An 18095-nucleotide genomic window follows, 5' to 3' on the forward strand; every position below is an offset into this window, starting at 1 on the left:
AGGGGGAAGCGCTAAACCCGGAGGATTATACAGCGCCTGGGGGGGGGATGTGGAAGGCATTCAGGCTTAATTCGGGGAACTGGAGCACAGATCCAATTCTCTAAATCAAGAGCCCCTCACCAACATCAAGGAACCTTCCTTGAGGGGCTAGGAATGATAGCCTTAACTCTTTATGTAATGCATACATAGGTCAAGGTGAGACAATAGAACCATTCTTATTATCTCAGGCACTACCAGACACATGAATACACTGTCACCTTAATGTATGATAGTGTAAACATGTTTTCAGGTTTTCATATGCATTTGAAAGTGAAAAAAGGCTGTTTCATTTTATAGCAATTTTAGCTTTACAGCAGTAGCACAGAATTTAACCTGCTGTATAAGCAGGGCCCTAATGTATATTCTTATTCTACTCCCAAGTCATGATAATGGTCCATAGACAGCCATAATGTAGTCTTAAATATTTCCTCTCTAAAGAGTGGATTATTTGTAAATTATTCTGCCACAGTATTGTGACTTACTCAAATGTATAAAAAACCAGTACACTGCAATGTACTTGTATGAAACAATAGACTATCAATTTCAGTAGGTACAAATAAACCTGCAGTGGATTGGAGGGAAGGTGATGCCTCAATGTTGAAGAGCTCTTGATCCAAGGAATTAGAACCACATACTCTCCCTTTCCTCAGATCAAACCTGCTTTCCTTCCATTCAATCAGGTGCTATGAACTCCTACAGATTACTTATTTTATCATGGATATAAAAATGCTAAAGGAAAATGATAAAGCATGTCAAGTGCCATTTATTTATTTAGTTACCTGACAAATATGATCCATAAAATTTTGTAATGTACTGATATACAAGGCAAAGCTTTTCATATGACAAAAACTGAGTACCAATGTGACACTTTTCACCAACACAAAGGCTGCAGCATGATCAGTTTAAAAAAAAAAAAAAAAAAAAAAAAAAAAGACTTTGAAATTACTATTAGGTACTTAATTGTTTTGAGTAATATGATCAATTAAGCACTGTCAAAATACAAAAAAAAAGTACTTCCATACAAATCTCATAACAAACTGATAACAAAGGCATATGTTTATTTAATTACAGAAAAATTTATTTTTTACTATTTAATCTTTACACCCCCAAAAGAGTGCTTTGATGCCAGAGGGGCCTTTGATCCAATATATTGGATATATCCTCCTTTGGATTAAACCTGATTACCTCCCATTCTCCCAGGTGCTGTATGACCCCTATAGGTTCAGCATCCCCATCCCCCATGATTATAATAATTTATTTTTACATCTCAAGAAATTTTAATATATCACTCAATTCAGTACTCATGAGTCATACATTATTTACGTTCTGTATTCACACTTCATACATAAACTTCTGTACTTATGTTTCATACATTACCTATACTCATACCTCATGCAATAACTTATGTACTCATCTTTCATACATTGCCTGTACTTAGGTTTTCGTATATTGCCTAGTATACAGACTGCATTCTCTGCTTGTGCTTTCATAAATTTCCTGTATTCATTCATTTTACTCCTGGTTCATACATTATCTATACATATGCCTCATACATTACCTTATGTACTTATTTCATACATTGTCTGTACTCATGCTTCATACACATTAAACGAAAATATACCTTTACTTAAATTAATCATGCACTTATCTTCACATACACTATGTAAATTACATCCACATCTTATTGATTTCTAAGTTCAATTCCTATTACAATAATGTACACTTTTCTGAACATTCAACATAAAAAGTAACATGCTGAATTTTCCCCAAAATCTGCAGGTAGTTGAACCTCTTTAATCCAAAGCTCCTTTGACTGAAGTTTTAGATAAAAAATTTATTATTATAATCAAGGTATTATAATCAAGGCAAGCACTAAGTTCATAAGGGTCATGCAGCATGCAGAAAGGGATGTAGAAGTAGGAATGTGCAATGGTTAGGAGTGGGGGAAAGATGTGGTTGAGGGTTAGTGCAAGAGAAAAATGGAAATCAAACTTGGTGCAGTACAGGAGAATTCTAGTACTATGAATTTTCCAGATGAGCATTTTTGTATTTTCTCTACTCTAAACTGTTAACATTTACCCAAGTTATGAGTAGGAAAATTTAAAAGACTTGGGTGGATTCAACAAGAGTGGAGAGATGTCATTTTATCAAATGTGCCATAGGAATATCAGAATGGTCCCCATGTGTCACTTAGCTCATATTAACACCTTTACTTGCACTCTCTTATTTCTTAATTTTTAATACATGTGAACTAAAATATGCAGGGCAGACCATAAACAGGAATTGTCACACAGCAGTGTTATCTGGTAATGTCTTTTTAATACATATAAAAAGAATTCATCGGTATATCAAATTTGCAGAAATGTTCTCAAGCCCAATTATTTAATACAGGGACATTTCCAGTGATAAAAGTTTCAGATTAATGAGGTCCAACTGGATGTATGAATTTACTCTATGCAATAACCTACAAATACTGGAATAAACATTTAACATGACACATTGCTGTGGAAGCTAGTTTTATGTTTAGGATAGAAATTAAAGAAAATTATGATGGAAATATAAAAGAATAAAGGTGCAAGTGTAGTATAACAATAAAAGAAAATGAGAAAAATAATCCCTGAAAAGATGTTTAACTAAATATCTGTAGTAACCCAACATATGGTACTACTGCATTGAATGATGCAAAATAAAAGATATGAACCATCAACAGAAGAATGATTCTTTTACTTCTCTGCACACTTTCATGGATAATCAAAATCAATGAGGTATTTGATGAACACCCAAATTATATTAGACATGTGTATCATTGTGATATAATGAGTGGAAACGAGTGTTTTATTAAACTCTTCATGTTCCTCTTTTCATCATAAATGACACGTGAAGCTACATTTATTACTGGATAGCCATATAAATTTGGATAACTGTCCATATAAATATAAAAACAGTAACCATGAACTATGAGACCTGAAAGGCCATGAAACAAACATCACAATCAGGTATAGCATATACAAAGGTTTATATAGTTTAATACCATAGATAGTTCATGATACTTAGCCCAATAGTATCTGAATAATTCACACATTACTTTGTTTAACTATGCTGCAGCCATCATTCCCAGTGCAGTAGTGGAATGTTGCAAACTGTGATAATTGCTACTGGTTTGGCACAATAACTAGGCCCTGACAGCTTAAGAGTTGAATATTGAGCAGAGGTAAACAGTTCAATTGATACTTCAATTCAAGTCATCCATATTAAACCCAGATATTGCTCTGAAGCTTACAAATTTGACAGTATAAAATTCGTGCTAAGCATTTTATGTTTACTTTCCTTACAAGGCTAGCAAAGATGAGGCAGAATTTAATGCAATTGAAGAATGCCCAAAAATTTGCAGCAAAAAAGAATCTGTACAAGAGCTACCTAGGACAGGACTCGCCTACAATAATTTATTCTTATTAGTACACAGGAGGAACGAGACAATATCTGTTAAAGATGGAATCTAGAAATGCTGGGAATATAAACCTGAGGCACACCACTTGGTCTTGGCCACTAATAAAATTTAATAATTGCTAGTCTGTCCACCTCGTTGTGCAGATCAAGAGTATTTCTTGTGCGGGCTCTGTTAACCATAATTTATGGATGTGGACAATTCCAAAATTTGCTGGTTAACTGTGTGAGCATCTTGGCACATTGAACCAGATAAGCTTAGAAAATGTAACAAAAACTTTCAAAATAATAAAATGTATAATGAGGGGAAAAAAATAGTCCTATAATTCCTTGAGAAAAAGGAGGCCATGTCTACTTTTTTGAGGTGTGCCAGGGCTGAGGGAGGCAGGAACTGGACACCTATAAAGCCAAATGAATACATTGGGTAAAATAACCCAGCTACCCAAGTGGCCACGTACACCAACACAATCAGGGATGCAGGTTGAGTGTTTCATGGCTACTCAGGCCCACTTACATACAGTCATCTGTTTGAACAAGAGTAGAAATAGGTACTTGTACGAAACCATACATTGTTGTGATGCCAGTACTCAATGTGGTATGTTACAAAAAAGGACAGGGTCACCTTGAGCATTTATATATAACTCAGGGACACAACTGACCAAATGAATTGTGTAACCTTCGATAATAATTGTCCAAAATCACAGATTTAAGGACATCATCAGTCTGGGGTGTTGCTGAGCTTGTATTACAAATTTCTGTAGGCTACCTAGTACTAGGGATTAACAAAGCAAGCATAGGAAACCATTTTCTGTGGGCATCATGAGCTCCTGCTGCTTGATTGCAGTAACATCTTTGGTCGTGAGACTGCTCAGTAATCTGTCCAGAAAATATACTATGCCATAAAAAACCACTAATCCATTGCTTTTAACAAAACACTGGTCATGGCCATTATCTGACAATATCTTGAAACACCCTAATATGGAATCACATATACCGGCTTTGGACATCATGTACCTCAGTCACTACTATTTGTCTTGAACATTTGGGGAGAGGCTTCTGGCAAATCTACAGTTGTCAGGGATTGCAAGCACAGGCTTTGGACACAAAGACTTAAGTCACAAGAACGCAGAATATCTATAGGCAAAGACAAGGTCATAAAGACAGTTTTGGACTACTAATCAGGTCATAAGCACTGGCTTTTTGCCTCTTCAACCCAAATTACAAGAAATGGCAGTCAACTCCTCTAGTCAGGTTACCAATTAATATGTTACAAAACTGAGCCTGGGTCACACAACAGTTGGCAAGGGTTGCCACATGCCAAGGTTAGGCAATGACTTGCACACCGTGAGCGAGGGGTCACAGCTTTTATCTGGGGTCTCTGAGAGCCAAGGACACAGCCAGAGGCTGGGGGGTCATCATGGAATGGTTACACTGTGTGCCTGCCTTCAGTGGGTTAACCTAATTGGCTGCTCCAAACATAGCTAATAATCACAGCAGAGATGACTGAATCTGCATTCAGTCACATATTCTAGTCATAAAGTATGTACAGAGCTATTAATTCAACAAGAATTAATGTTCTACTTTCAAGCCTCCACAACTGTAAGGCAAGCACACAGCAAAATTTATGGAAGGGGTTGATTTGTTCCCAAAACTTATAATACATTTATTACATACTGATAGACCTGACCTAATTTCAGGATTAGCTGATGAGTGCAATATATCTCGGAGAAAACTCAAACAACTTTAAATATTCAAAACAGCACCATTTTACAAGAAGGAAATATTTACAAATACATATCATATATATACCACTTGACACTGAAAAATTTAAAGAAAGATTTCATATTTTAGTAAGTTTTTAAAACTTCTAATAATGATTGTGAGCATGATCTACATGACAGGTAGTCAAAATGGAATAATAGGGAATTGTGTGGAGTTGGCTGAACACAACCTAAATATTAACTAAATATTCAATGGTCCTTTTGTTAGAGTACTTGTAAGGCACTCATTTGTCATCACAGACATTAACTTATATGTCAGTAGCCAAAGTAGCGTACTGCCAGTCACTCATGATGCAGCAGCACTTCACTCTGATCAGTCAAGGTTGAAATCTACTGCAGTTAGTGGTCCCTTGACTTAACACTGTTAGTCAATGGTTCTGCAGTAGGACCTACATTGACCAGATAGTAACACGGTGACTGACTGCATGACTGGTACACTACTCTCATGCAGTAAAATCAATGCGGTCCCATGATAGGCCTGACGTTACATCATGGGCCTTGAGGTCCATTTCCTCTAAGTTAAAGAGGTCCAGTTGGTCCTGATTATTAGAGAGCAGAGGATCACTTTGGTGCACGCTTATACCACTTCTGCCACCACTGCTACTTGTACTACTGGTACTGCAACTACTGTGGTTACCTCCTCTGTTACTGCTGCTACTGCCACTATTATAATTACTGCTTATACCACTATCACTGTTGTTATCAGAGATTGATGTTAGTTGAGATGGAGGCCAAGGTGTAATAAAGTTCGTAGTAGCTGAAGACAGTGTTGGGCTATGAGTTGGAGGAACCAAAGAGTCAAGCCACGATGCAACATCAACATCATCGTTCACTTCCATCTTAACATCTATCGGTGGGCCTACACTGACAAATGGCTCATCTGATCTACTTGGAATAAGAAGATCAGGAGTTATGTTGCTGTGGTCAAGAGTATGTTCCAAGGCACCCAGTTCCATACCCTCCAACACAGATAATTCCAGATCTAAGGGAAGTTCCAGACTATGTTGGTTTGACCCCTCCATCACTAGGTCTGCAAAAAGTGAATGAGAATTTAAGCCACTGGTGACTATTGGGGATGGACAGGAGTTGGCAACACTTAACACTGCTGGGCCTTGAGAAGTTGTTGACGTAGCAGAAGTGGTGCGCTGACTAGAATGGTGAGGTGGAGGTGGGGGTGGTGGTGGAGGTGGTGGGACTGCAGCTTCTGCTGTGGTTGGAACAGCATTGGTGGTAGTGTATACTGCAGGTAATGAAGTTGCAGAAGTGGTAAAAATGATTGGCAATGCACCAGAAGTGGTGCTAAAAATGGGAGCACCAGCTGACGTGGTAGTATAGATGACAGAAGAGGTAACTGATGTGGTAGTGAAGATTGGTCCACTTCGACTACACCTTATTTGAGTTGGAGTATGAGGATCCTGAGCAGCACTAGGTGGAAGCTCTGAAATATTAAACCAATAATGCTTGTGAGTCAACAAATACAAAAATTTCACCTACTTCAGAATTTATTACACATTCAAATAATTACAGCTTTTTGTGTATCCTAAAATTTTATTCAATTTAAACTGGCACAGTCTCATATCTTACCTCCATTTTTAATTAATATTTCTAAAACATCATCCACTGCCTGACTTTTGACAGATAACTTTCTGTTTGTGGCTTGTGGCAATTTAGTACAAATCTGAAAAAAAAAATATTATGGCAAATCATCAATAAAAGAATATTTTATCACTTCATAATTTTTTCAATCTTTTACTATCAGAACAGAAGCTGTGGACAATATATACAAGCTAATTTTGGAATTTTCACAATAAATGAGCATTACACAATAATATAAGTTATTTACATCAATAATCAATACTCATTTACAGGCAGGCCCCGCTTTACAGTGTTTCGCTGATACAGTGGTTTTTAACCCTTTCACTGTCGGTCCCATAATATTACGGCTTACAAGCCAGTGTTGGTCCTGTAATATTATGCCAAAATTTTAGTGGCTTCACATCTTGTGGGAGAAAGCTGGTAGGCCTACATATGAGAGAATGGGTCTGAGTGGTCAGTGTGCGCAGTATAAAAAAAAAAAAAAAAAATCTTGCACGAAGTGCATGAGAAAAAAGAACTCCGACCATGTTTTTGGTTTAAAACACTGATTTTGTGGTGTATTTTCACATGGTATTTATGGTTGTATTCTTGTTTTCTTGGTCTCATTTGATAGAATGGAAGATATGTTACAGAAAAAAGAGATGATTTTGAATGTTTTACAGAATAAAAGTGCCTTGATACTGAGCTCAAAGTAGTGGAAATGTTAGATTTTTGGTGACGTTCAAGAGTAAACAAATCACGTCAAGTGTCCAATACACATCAACTGGTGGGTCTAATATGATTTCACAAATGCACTGATATTATTTATACCAGTTTTACAATAATGCAGCGGTCTGCATAACAGTAAATATTCTATTGTTTGTGTGAATAAAAACTCAAAATGGAAAGCAAATGTAATATAAGAGGAGCCTAGAGATGTGACTAATGAACAGAGAAAATGCTATTTTAGTGCTAGAAATATTTGCATTGTTAATTCTGGACCCTAGAATTGTACATGAAATTGACCAAATTACCAATTTCTGATTACTTTATTGGGTAGTTGAAATCGGTAAATGGGTGGTTTCTTGCACTCAGTCGATAGAACAAAAGGAGTTCTAGCGAAATAGCTATGAGTTTGGTCGACTGGAACAATGGAATTGGCCAAAAATAGGGCTCAAAGTGGGCAAAATCACTGATGCATAAATATTGCTGAGACTGTAACTTCGTGAGAGCATAATTCCGTAAGTTTTTGATCAAATATTGTACCTTTGGTGTCATTACCATTGGGAAGAGATTATCGTTTTGTAAGAAAAAAAAAATATATTTTTTAAATTCTTCAACACTGAGAGCAAGTTTGTAAGCAGGGGTCTCGACAGTGAGAGGGTTAATTATATCCAGTCTTCACTTATTCAGACTTCCTACAATAAATATGCTCACCACTCAGTACAGTAGGGCCCCACTTATACGGTAGGTTAGGTTCCAGGCTACTGCCAGAAAGTGGACATCGCCAGAAAGCAGAATACCATTTTTTCCACTTATAAATGCATATAAATGCCAGATAACAAGTTTACACTAATATATATTATGTTATCAACAGAACTAGGCATTACAAAAACAATAAAAAGTAAAATACACACACAGTACACTCATTACTTACCTCAAAATATTTGTAGTCTTAATGTAGGGTGAGAGGTGAATAGTACACCTACCATCCGACTTACGACCTGCTCGACTTACAACCACTCGACTTACGACCGTGTTTTTTATGCCAAATTTCTGGGAAATAAACAACTATTTGTGTTGTACACAGTGTTTATCCTAAACCTTACAGTATAAAATACAGTACTAACAACATAAAAAGTAAAGTAAAACATGAAATACCAAAATAAAACAATAAAATAAAGTCATTACAAAAATGTTTTGTTGATATTCAGTAGTAAAGTTCGACTTACAACCATTTCGACTTATGACCGGTTTCTCAGAACCGAACTCGGTCGTAAGTCGGATGGTAGGTGTATTTATTGTAAGAAGTCAGGTGTGGTAGGTATGGTAGCCTTCCTTGCCAACCCACCCACACATAATGTTCTACGACATTTAAAGCACCCTAGAATGATAAAATGCATGTACAGTACACTCATTGCTTTTTTTTTTTTTCCAACAAACCGACCGTATCCCACCAAGGCAGGGTGGCCCAAAAAGAGAAATGAAAGTTTCTCTTTTTAAATTCAGTAATTTATATGGGAGAAGGGGTTACTAGCCCCTTGCTCCCGGCATTTTAGTCGCCTCTTACAACACGCATGGCTTACGGAGGAAGAATTCTGTTCCACTTCCCCATGGAGATAAGAGGAAATAAACAAGAACAAGAACTAGAAAGAAAATAGAAGAAAACCCAGAGGGGTGTGTATATATATATATGCTTGTACATATATGTGTAGTGTGACCTAAGTGTAAGTAGAAGTAGCAAGACGTACCTTAAATCTTGCATGTTTATGAGACAGAAAAAAGGACACCAGCAATCCTACCATCATGTAAAACAATTACAGGCTTTCGTTTTACACTCACTTGGCAGGACGGTAGTACCTCCCTGGGCGGTTGCTGTCTACCAACCTACTACCTAGGACTCATTACTTACCTTAAAATATTTTTAGTCTTAATGTACGGTGAGAGGTGAGTAAACGGGATAAAAATGAATAACAAGAGAGTACAAGTAAATGAGAGAGGACAGAGACACAGAGTGTGCAAACAAACATAAGAATGTGTCTGGGTATGGTTGATACACATTCACTTCCATGTCTGTAAGCTTATTCAGGTATACACAAATACAGTTACACAGATTATCATACATAACAGCATGTGTGTGAGAGTCCCTAGGATAACCCAAAAAAGTCGGACCTCTGTGAAGCTTATATCATAATACAAACACCTTACATTGTGTACAAGTTGTCTCAATGTTGGTACAGTACAATATATAAAGTGCAACACTCCCATTCCCATGTAACACACCATTTTTAGAAGGAATAATGCTCTGAGTGAAGGCATATAAAAGAAATAATTTTCTACAGTTACCCCAGTAATACTATTATGTACACATTTTCTTTGGTTTTGAACTAGAGAAAACTTTATTCTTTCTGACACTGACCAAACAATTGGAAAAACATCTCATATTTATGTTAATGTATTCTACTTTGGGTGCATTTATCATGATTATATACGACATTTAATGCATCTCAGTGATTATTATTGTGATGAATGGTTTAGAAAACCGACAAGTTGAAGAATTGAGACACTTATGCAACACATGGGAATCTTTTATTGAAGAAACGTTTTGCCACATAGTGGCTTCATCAGTCCAATACAAAGCAGAAAGGCATAAGGAGAGGAGGAGTTTGAGGTAATCAGTCCCTCAGCCTGGAGTCGATGTGTTCAGTCCATCAATCTTGCCTTTCTACTTTGTATTGGACTGATGAAGCTACTGTGTGGCAAAACGTTTCTTCAATAAAAGATTCCCATGTGTTGCATAAGTGTCTCAGTTCTTCAACTTGTCGGTTTTCTAAACCATTCATCACAATAATAATCACTGAGATGCATTAAATGTCGTATATAATCATGATAAATACACCCACAGTAGAATACATTAACATAAATATGTACATTCTACAAGATTGATGGACTGAACACATCGACTCCAGGCTGAGGGACTGAGTACCTCAAACTCCTCCTCTCCTTATGCCTTTCTACTTTGTATTGGACTGATGAAGCCACTGTGTGGCAAAACGTTTCTTCAATAAAAGATTCCCATGTGTTGCATAAGTGTCTCGATTATTATTGTGTTATTATCATTATTAATAATGCATCTTCAAGACTAATAAGACACTTAGTGGTCTTAATGTGTACCTGCATGCCAGCACAGTAAGTTTATTTAGGTACAGGTAAACATAAGTATAATTATCAGAGTACAGTGGTCCCTTGTTTATCGTCCTTAATCCATTCCTGGAAGTGGGACTATTATCGAAATAGACGATTTTCGAATCAATTTTCCCCATGAGAAATAATGTAAATACAATTAATCCGTTCCTGACACCCAGAAGTATTAAAACAAAAATTTTTTTTACATGAAATATAGATGTAGTACATAAACAATACAATGGGACATGATGAATGAAACATTAACAGCATAACACTTACCTTTATTGGTGATTCTTCTTAGTGTATGGAAGACTGGAGGAGGAGAGAGATTGGATTAGTTACTGTTTGGAAGGGGAATCCCCTTCCATCAACACCTCAGGTACTACCAAGTCCTTTTCTGGGGTTACTTCTCTTCTCTGTTTCTTAATGCCACTAGGACCAGCTTGAGAGTCACTGGAGTCCTGTCTCGCAAAAAAAACTGTCCAGAGAGCTCTGTTTCTGGTGTCTCTTTAACCCTTTCAGAGTCCAAGGCCAAAATCTGAAGTCACCCACCAGTGTCCAAGAAATTATGAAAAAAAAAAAAATTATTTTTCTTACAGAATTAAAGAGCATATTTTTGTGAAGGTAATAAAACAAAAAAAATAAGAATCTGATCAGTACTTACCGAGATACAGTGCCAAGAAGTTTATAGAAAATGATGTGGTGGTGGCAACATCGACGAATTCCACATACGCGTACGTATTATATTATTTTGTTGTTCTTTCTTTTCTTTTCCAATTTTTTTCTATTCCTACTAACATTTGGGGCCTGAGAGACCAATACTGTATATAATTGATATAAACTCACTGTATTGAACACAATAACTGCACTAAAGTTATCATATTATTGTTTACCACTGTTTTTTATTACAATAAACATGCACAAATATTGTATAATACTAATGTTCTATCATATATTTACATATTTACAATCACTGGACATGGTTTTAGAACTGCTGGAGCTTGTGGAACTCCTTGAAACAAGGCACCATGCACAGAGGCACCTTACATTCCTCACACATAAACCGAGTGTCTTTGCGTCTTTGTTGCCGTCGTTTTGTTTGTGCACAGACAATGCATCTCTTCTGAGCAAATTTCTTTTGAGTTGAAGGAAGCTGTATTATGAAATGATCACCTTCTCTCCTCAAACGCTTGGGTATATCCTGAGGAATTCGAGGACCATGTTGTATTGCAGGTGTTGTTACCTGGTACTTCATTATGAGTTGTCTGACAACAGACAAACAAAATTCACCATACGGTGGTCTGTTACCAGTCTTTATTTGGTACATATTATATGCATTGAGCATTGAAATGTCCATGAGATGGAAGAAAAGTTTCATGTACCACTTGTAACTCTTACGAACACAGTCAACAAAACCAATCTGCATGTCACACTTGTCAACCAAGCGCATGTTTTGTGTATAATCAATCACTGACACTGGTTTTCGAATACGTTCATTAGTCACTCGATTAACTTTGCCACTGTCTTGCATTTCATTACGGTGAATGGTTGTCAACAATGTGACATCTCGTTTGTCATGCCACCGTAATGCCATGATGTCACTGGCAGTAAACACCTGCACGTCATCACCACGAACACCTGCGTTGAGCCTGGGCATATGTTTACGATTAGAACGCACTGTGCCACACACATCTGTCTTGTTCACTCGCATGAAATCACTGAGTAATGGGCTTGTGTACCAGTTATCGGTATATAATGTATGCTCCTTACCAAGATAAGGTGCCATCATGTTTCTCACTACGTCACCTGAGATACCCAATAACATCTTGGTATCTTTCAATGTTTTACTACCCGTGTATACAACAATATCCAACATCAGGCCACTGTCACAATCACAGAGTACAAACAGTTTTATACCAAAGCGGTTCCTCTTGCTCGGTATATACTGCTTGAATGACAGTCTACCTTTGAACAAAATCAAAGACTCGTCAATTACAAGATTCTTGAATGGATAAAAGTATATCCTGAACTTTTGTTTGAGATACATGAAAACATTTCTAATCTTGTATAACCTGTCACTTCTGTCAGGCCTGGTTTTGTCAGAGAAGTGCAACATACGTAACAGTAAGATAAACCTGTTCACTGGTATTATTTCACTGAAGACCGGGGTAGAAATTAGCCGATCTGTGGACCAGTATGCTTTTATATTATGCTTATAGACGTGAGGCATAATATTATGCTTATAGACGTGAGGCATAAGCATTATTGTTGCAAAAAGCAAATACATTTCTGCAACAGTCGTCTCTTTCCACCTGTGTAGTCTTGACTGTGGTGATAAGATCGTATTTGCCATGGTGTACTGAAAATACTTATTACTTTCCCTGGCAATAATTTCCATCAATGGCTGGTCAAAGAATAATTCAAAGAATTCCAGTTCATTGGCCGTGGTTCCAAGGGGACAGGTAGGTAGAATTCCACTTTGAGTCATCAAAGTGGTGAGGCTTGGGAACAAAATTGGGATTTTGCTGCCAATCCCACATACGGTTTTCTGGTGGATACTGGACATCATAGGCTGGTTGTACGGGTGGTTGTGGTTGTGGCGGGCTGGTGGCTGACGCTCCGCTTTGTCCTTGAACTGACGAGTCAGCAGCATGGGTCCCCGTGTGGCATGGTGAGTCACGCATGGCGGTGCCACTACCACCACCAGCACCACTAACACCATCCACTGATGCCTGTGGCTCATCCATGCCAAGTGTAGCCACATCATCCTCACTATCACTACCTAAAATGGGTGTAGGGCCACGGGATGTACTCCGGGATGTACTCCAGGATGTACTCCGGGATGTACTCCAGGATGTACTCCGGGATGTACTCCGGGATGTACTCCGTCCCCTGGGCACAGCATAGGGTACACTACCCGAGCGCATGCGGCGGCGAACATACCGACGCTTCACTGGTGAATATGATTCCTCACTATCACTACTCGAATGATCGTCGAGCGCAATAAAATCACAATCCACGTCAGAATCATTGTCATTACTAAAGTCAGAGGCCTGGCCACGCGAAAATATTAGTTTTCTCTTACGTTTAGGAACACCCGACCGTGAGTCACGAGTGCCCACACCAGAGGTAGAAGGTCGAGGATCGTCGGGGTTTTCTGCACTATTATCGATATCCTGGTCATTATTTTCGGTCACTAACTTATCAAAGCCGTGGAATTCGTCTTCATTTCCACTTCCATCAGTGTAAGAACTATCAGACAGGAAGAGGAGAGTCCCAATTTTCCGGGGAGTGAGAGCTGACTTGCGACGAGGCATGGTGAACAAGGGTGACTGAGCCGGCGTTCCCACAATGCTATGCAGGCGCCTAGATTTTTTGTTTATGGCGCACACCCACGGCGCAGACCCATTCTCTCACATGTAGGCCTATGTGCGCTTTCGCGCTAAATTTGATGGCGCTAGAATTTTGGCATAGATCTATGGTTTGGACACTCACCGTAAAGCCGTAGATCTACGGGACGGACCCTGAAAGGGTTAAAGCTTCCCTAAAATGGGCCAAGACTCTGTCACTGTACAAGTTGCTGATATGGCTTGCAACATCCTTCTCAGGGTGATGTTTCTCCATAAATCTTTCCATTCTACCCCACATTTCAAAAATCTCCTTAATTTCTGAAGAAGGCACCTTCTTCCATCTCTCTTCCTCCTCCTCTGCAGCAAGATTCTGAGCTGCGATCTGTTGCTGTTCCTGCTGAAGCTCTTGCAGCTCCTCAGTGGTTAGCTCTTCCCTGTGGTCCTCCACCAACTCTTCCACATCCTCCAAACTCACATCCAACCCCATGAAACTCCTCAATGCCACAATAGAGTTCTGATGAATGGTTTGAAAAACCAACAAGTTGAAGATTGAGACACTTACGCAACATATGGGAATCTTTATTCAGGAAACGTTTCGCCACACAGTGGCTTCATCAGTTCATTACAAAGTAGAAAGACGTAAGGAGAGGAGGAGTTTGAGGTAATCAGTCCCTCAGCCTGGAGTCGATGTGTTCAGTCCATCAATCTTGTAGAATGTACAGCTGTACATGCTGTACATTCTACAAGATTGATGGAATGAACACATCAACTCCAGGCTGAGGGACTGATTACCTCAAACTCCTCCTCTCCTTACGTCTTTCTACTTTGTAATGGACTGATGAAGCCACTGTGTGGCGAAACGTTTCCTGAATAAAGATTCCCATATGTTGCATAAGTGTCTCAATCTTCAACTTGTCGGTTTTTCAAACCATTCATCACAACTGTCAGACACTGCAGCATCATGGGATCTTGTTACAAAGAATTCTTCAACACTTGTCCAACCTTTGGACGAAGACCTACTTCGACTAGTGGATGGTACCACTATGACCCCACCTCCTCCTGCTTCGCCTTACCTCACTCACTACAGTATATAAGTCACGTCTACGGCCCTATGCTGTACATTCTACAAGATTGATGGACTGAACACATCGACTCCAGGCTGAGGGACTGATTACCTCAAACTCCTCCTCTCCTTACGCCTTTCTACTTTGTATTGGACTGATGAAGCCACTGTGTGGCAAAACGTTTCCTGAATAAAGATTCCCATATGTTGCATAAGTGTCTCAATCTTCAACAATAGAGTTCACAACTGACATAGGCTCATCAGGGTAGCCACAAACCCTTCAAAATCCCTCTTGTGGACACAATCTGGCCACAATTTTCTCCAAGCAGAGTTCAAAGTCCTGGTAGTCACTCCCTCCCAAGCCTTACCTATAAGGCTTATGCAATGGAGGATACTGAAGTGTTCTTTCCAAAAATCTCTTAGGATCAAGTAAGTGTCTGAGGTCACATACTAATAACATAGAAACATGGAATATACTCTAGAATGAATAAAATAAGTCATTATGTATGTCACGAGGTGTTGTGTTGTGTTGTTGGGTGTATAAGGGCCACTGAGAGTAAGCCGTCCATAATGGTGGTGAAGCAGCAGCTGAGGCGGCGGTGTTTTCTGTAGCCCTATATAACTCCAACAACATTGGAGAAGTTAGTAGAATTGCTGAATCACTGAAGAAGGCACCCTCTACCACCATCACAACCACTACTGCCCTCTACCACCATCACTACCACCTTCTACCACTATTACAACTGCTACCACCATCACTACCACCTTCTACCACTATTACAACTGCTACCACCATCACTACCACCATCTACCACTATTACAACTGCTACCACCATTGCTACTACCCTCTACCACTATTACAACTGCTACCACCTTCTACACTATTACAGCTGCTACCACCATTGCTACCACCTTCTACCACTATTACAACTGCTACCACCATCACTACCACCTTCTACCACTATTTCAACTGCTACCACCATCACTACCACCTTCTACCACCATCACTACCACCCTATACCACCATCAACCACTATCACAACTGCTTCCACCACCTTCGTATTTTTCTACAAACTTTTTCTTAAATTATAAATGTTTCTCACATTCTTTACCAAAGGGCTGGCACTAGAAGGTTTCTTTGGAGCCATGGTGACTTATTTAGCAGTTGCAAGCACTAAAACAAATGGAGTATTATGAAATGTATCATATGAACTCGTGGGATCATCCTCACTCACTGATAAACAATGGCACACTGACTGGGAATGGAGTGTGAGGCGGCTCGGGGCAGTGTGTACACATCCCAGAATAACGATGATTAGCGAGTCAACAGACCATTTGCGAGCCAATGTTTGGATGAAATAACACGACGATTTCCGAAAAGGACGACTATCGAGCTGGACTATTATTGAGGGACCACTGTATATATAAAATATGAAATAACTTTAAAACACTTGAAATTTTGGAAAGTTTCCAGACATAATGGAGAGTCATGCTCACAGAGAATTTAAACATACCGGGTGGGGGCGTGGTGACCATATTAGAAAGTCAGGTGGGGGGAGCCGTATAGAGAGTTTTCGTCATAAGTTGAAATGTCCTTATTAGCAGAATGCTGTAAAGAGGGGCCCTACTGTATAAGCTAAGGATGAAAATACTTCAAGTAATGTGTGTACCCATATGCATTTTTAGGCCTAGCTATGTTACTCACTTAATATATGATATGTATGATGGTGTAAACACTTTATCAGGCTTTTACGTGCATTTGAAAGTAAAAAAAAGGCTACGACTCTCTTTATAGTGACTTCTGATTTACAGCAGTAGCCCGGAACCTAACCTGCTGTATAAGTGGAGCCCTCCTGCAATGTGATCATTCTGCCCTCTTGAAATCTGCTTCCAAATTCATGTTATCCACATCTTGAAATTTATATATTATCCATTTTATCTCAGTGACCCCACAATATATTAATATATGTATGAGGCTGGAGGCAGTGGAGATGTCATGTCTGAGGGCAATGTGTGGTGTGAATATAATGCAGAGAATTCGTAGTTTGGAAGTTAGGAGGAGGTGCGGGATTACCAAAACTGTTGTCCAGAGGGCTGAGGAAGGGTTGTTGAGGTGGTTCGGACATGTAGAGAGAATGGAGCGAAACAGAATGACTTCAAGAGTGTATCAGTCTGTAGTGGAAGGAAGGCAGGGTAGGGGTCGGCCTAGGAAAGGTTGGAGGGAGGGGGTAAAGGAGGTTTTGTGTGCGAGGGGCTTGGACTTCCAGCAGGCATGCGTGAGCGTGTTTGATAGGAGTGAATGGAGACAAATGGTTTTTAATACTTGACGTGCTGTTGGAGTGTGAGCAAAGTAACATTTATGAAGGGGTTCAGGGAAACCGGCAGGCCGGACTTGAGTCCTGGAGATGGGAAGTACAGTGCGTGCACTCTGAAGGAGGGGTGTAAATGTTGCAGTTTAAAAACTGTAGTGTAAAGCACCCTTCTGGCAAGACAGTGATGGAGTGAATGATGGTGAAAGTTTTTCTTTTTCGGGCCACCCTGCCTTGGTGGGAATCGGCCAGTGTGATAATAAAATAAAATAAAATGTATGAGTTATTTTCAATTCTCCCAGATGTATACAGTAGGACCCCACTTATAAGGAAGGTTAGGTTCCAAGTTATTGCTGGAAACCTGAAAGCCATTTTTTCCACTTATAAATGCATAAGTGCTAGATAACATGTTATACTGACATATATTAAGTTAGCAACAGAACTAGGCATTAAAAAACAATAAAAAGTAAAATACACACATAGTACACTTATTGCTTACCTTAGAATATTTGTAGTCTTAATGTAAGGTGAGAGATTAGTATTTATTGTAAGAGGTTAGGTGTGGTAGGTATGGTAGTCTGGTGTAGTAGGTATGGCCACCCTACCCACATGTAATATACATTTAAAG

The 18095-nt window shown here is 38.9% G+C and overlaps 1 protein-coding gene across 6 annotated transcripts in view; it reads right to left on the reverse strand.

Moving 5' to 3' along the window:
* Positions 1-791: 791 nt before the first annotated feature.
* Mrtf (Myocardin-related transcription factor) overlaps positions 792-18095 on the reverse strand; it is a 332782-nt gene continuing 315478 nt past the window's right edge. For all 6 annotated transcript variants that reach the window (XM_070096707.1, XM_070096705.1, XM_070096704.1 and 3 more), the window contains 2 exons: positions 6849-6942; positions 792-6702 (listed from right to left, as the gene is read on the reverse strand). In XM_070096707.1, coding sequence (XP_069952808.1) covers positions 5708-6702; positions 6849-6942 — 1089 coding nt within the window. In that variant the 3' untranslated portion in view covers positions 792-5707. The remainder of the gene's footprint in view (positions 6703-6848; positions 6943-18095) is intronic.

Source organism: Cherax quadricarinatus, chromosome 54 (assembly GCF_038502225.1).
Source record: "Cherax quadricarinatus isolate ZL_2023a chromosome 54, ASM3850222v1, whole genome shotgun sequence".
In the NCBI taxonomy this organism is placed as follows: domain Eukaryota; kingdom Metazoa; phylum Arthropoda; class Malacostraca; order Decapoda; family Parastacidae; genus Cherax; species Cherax quadricarinatus.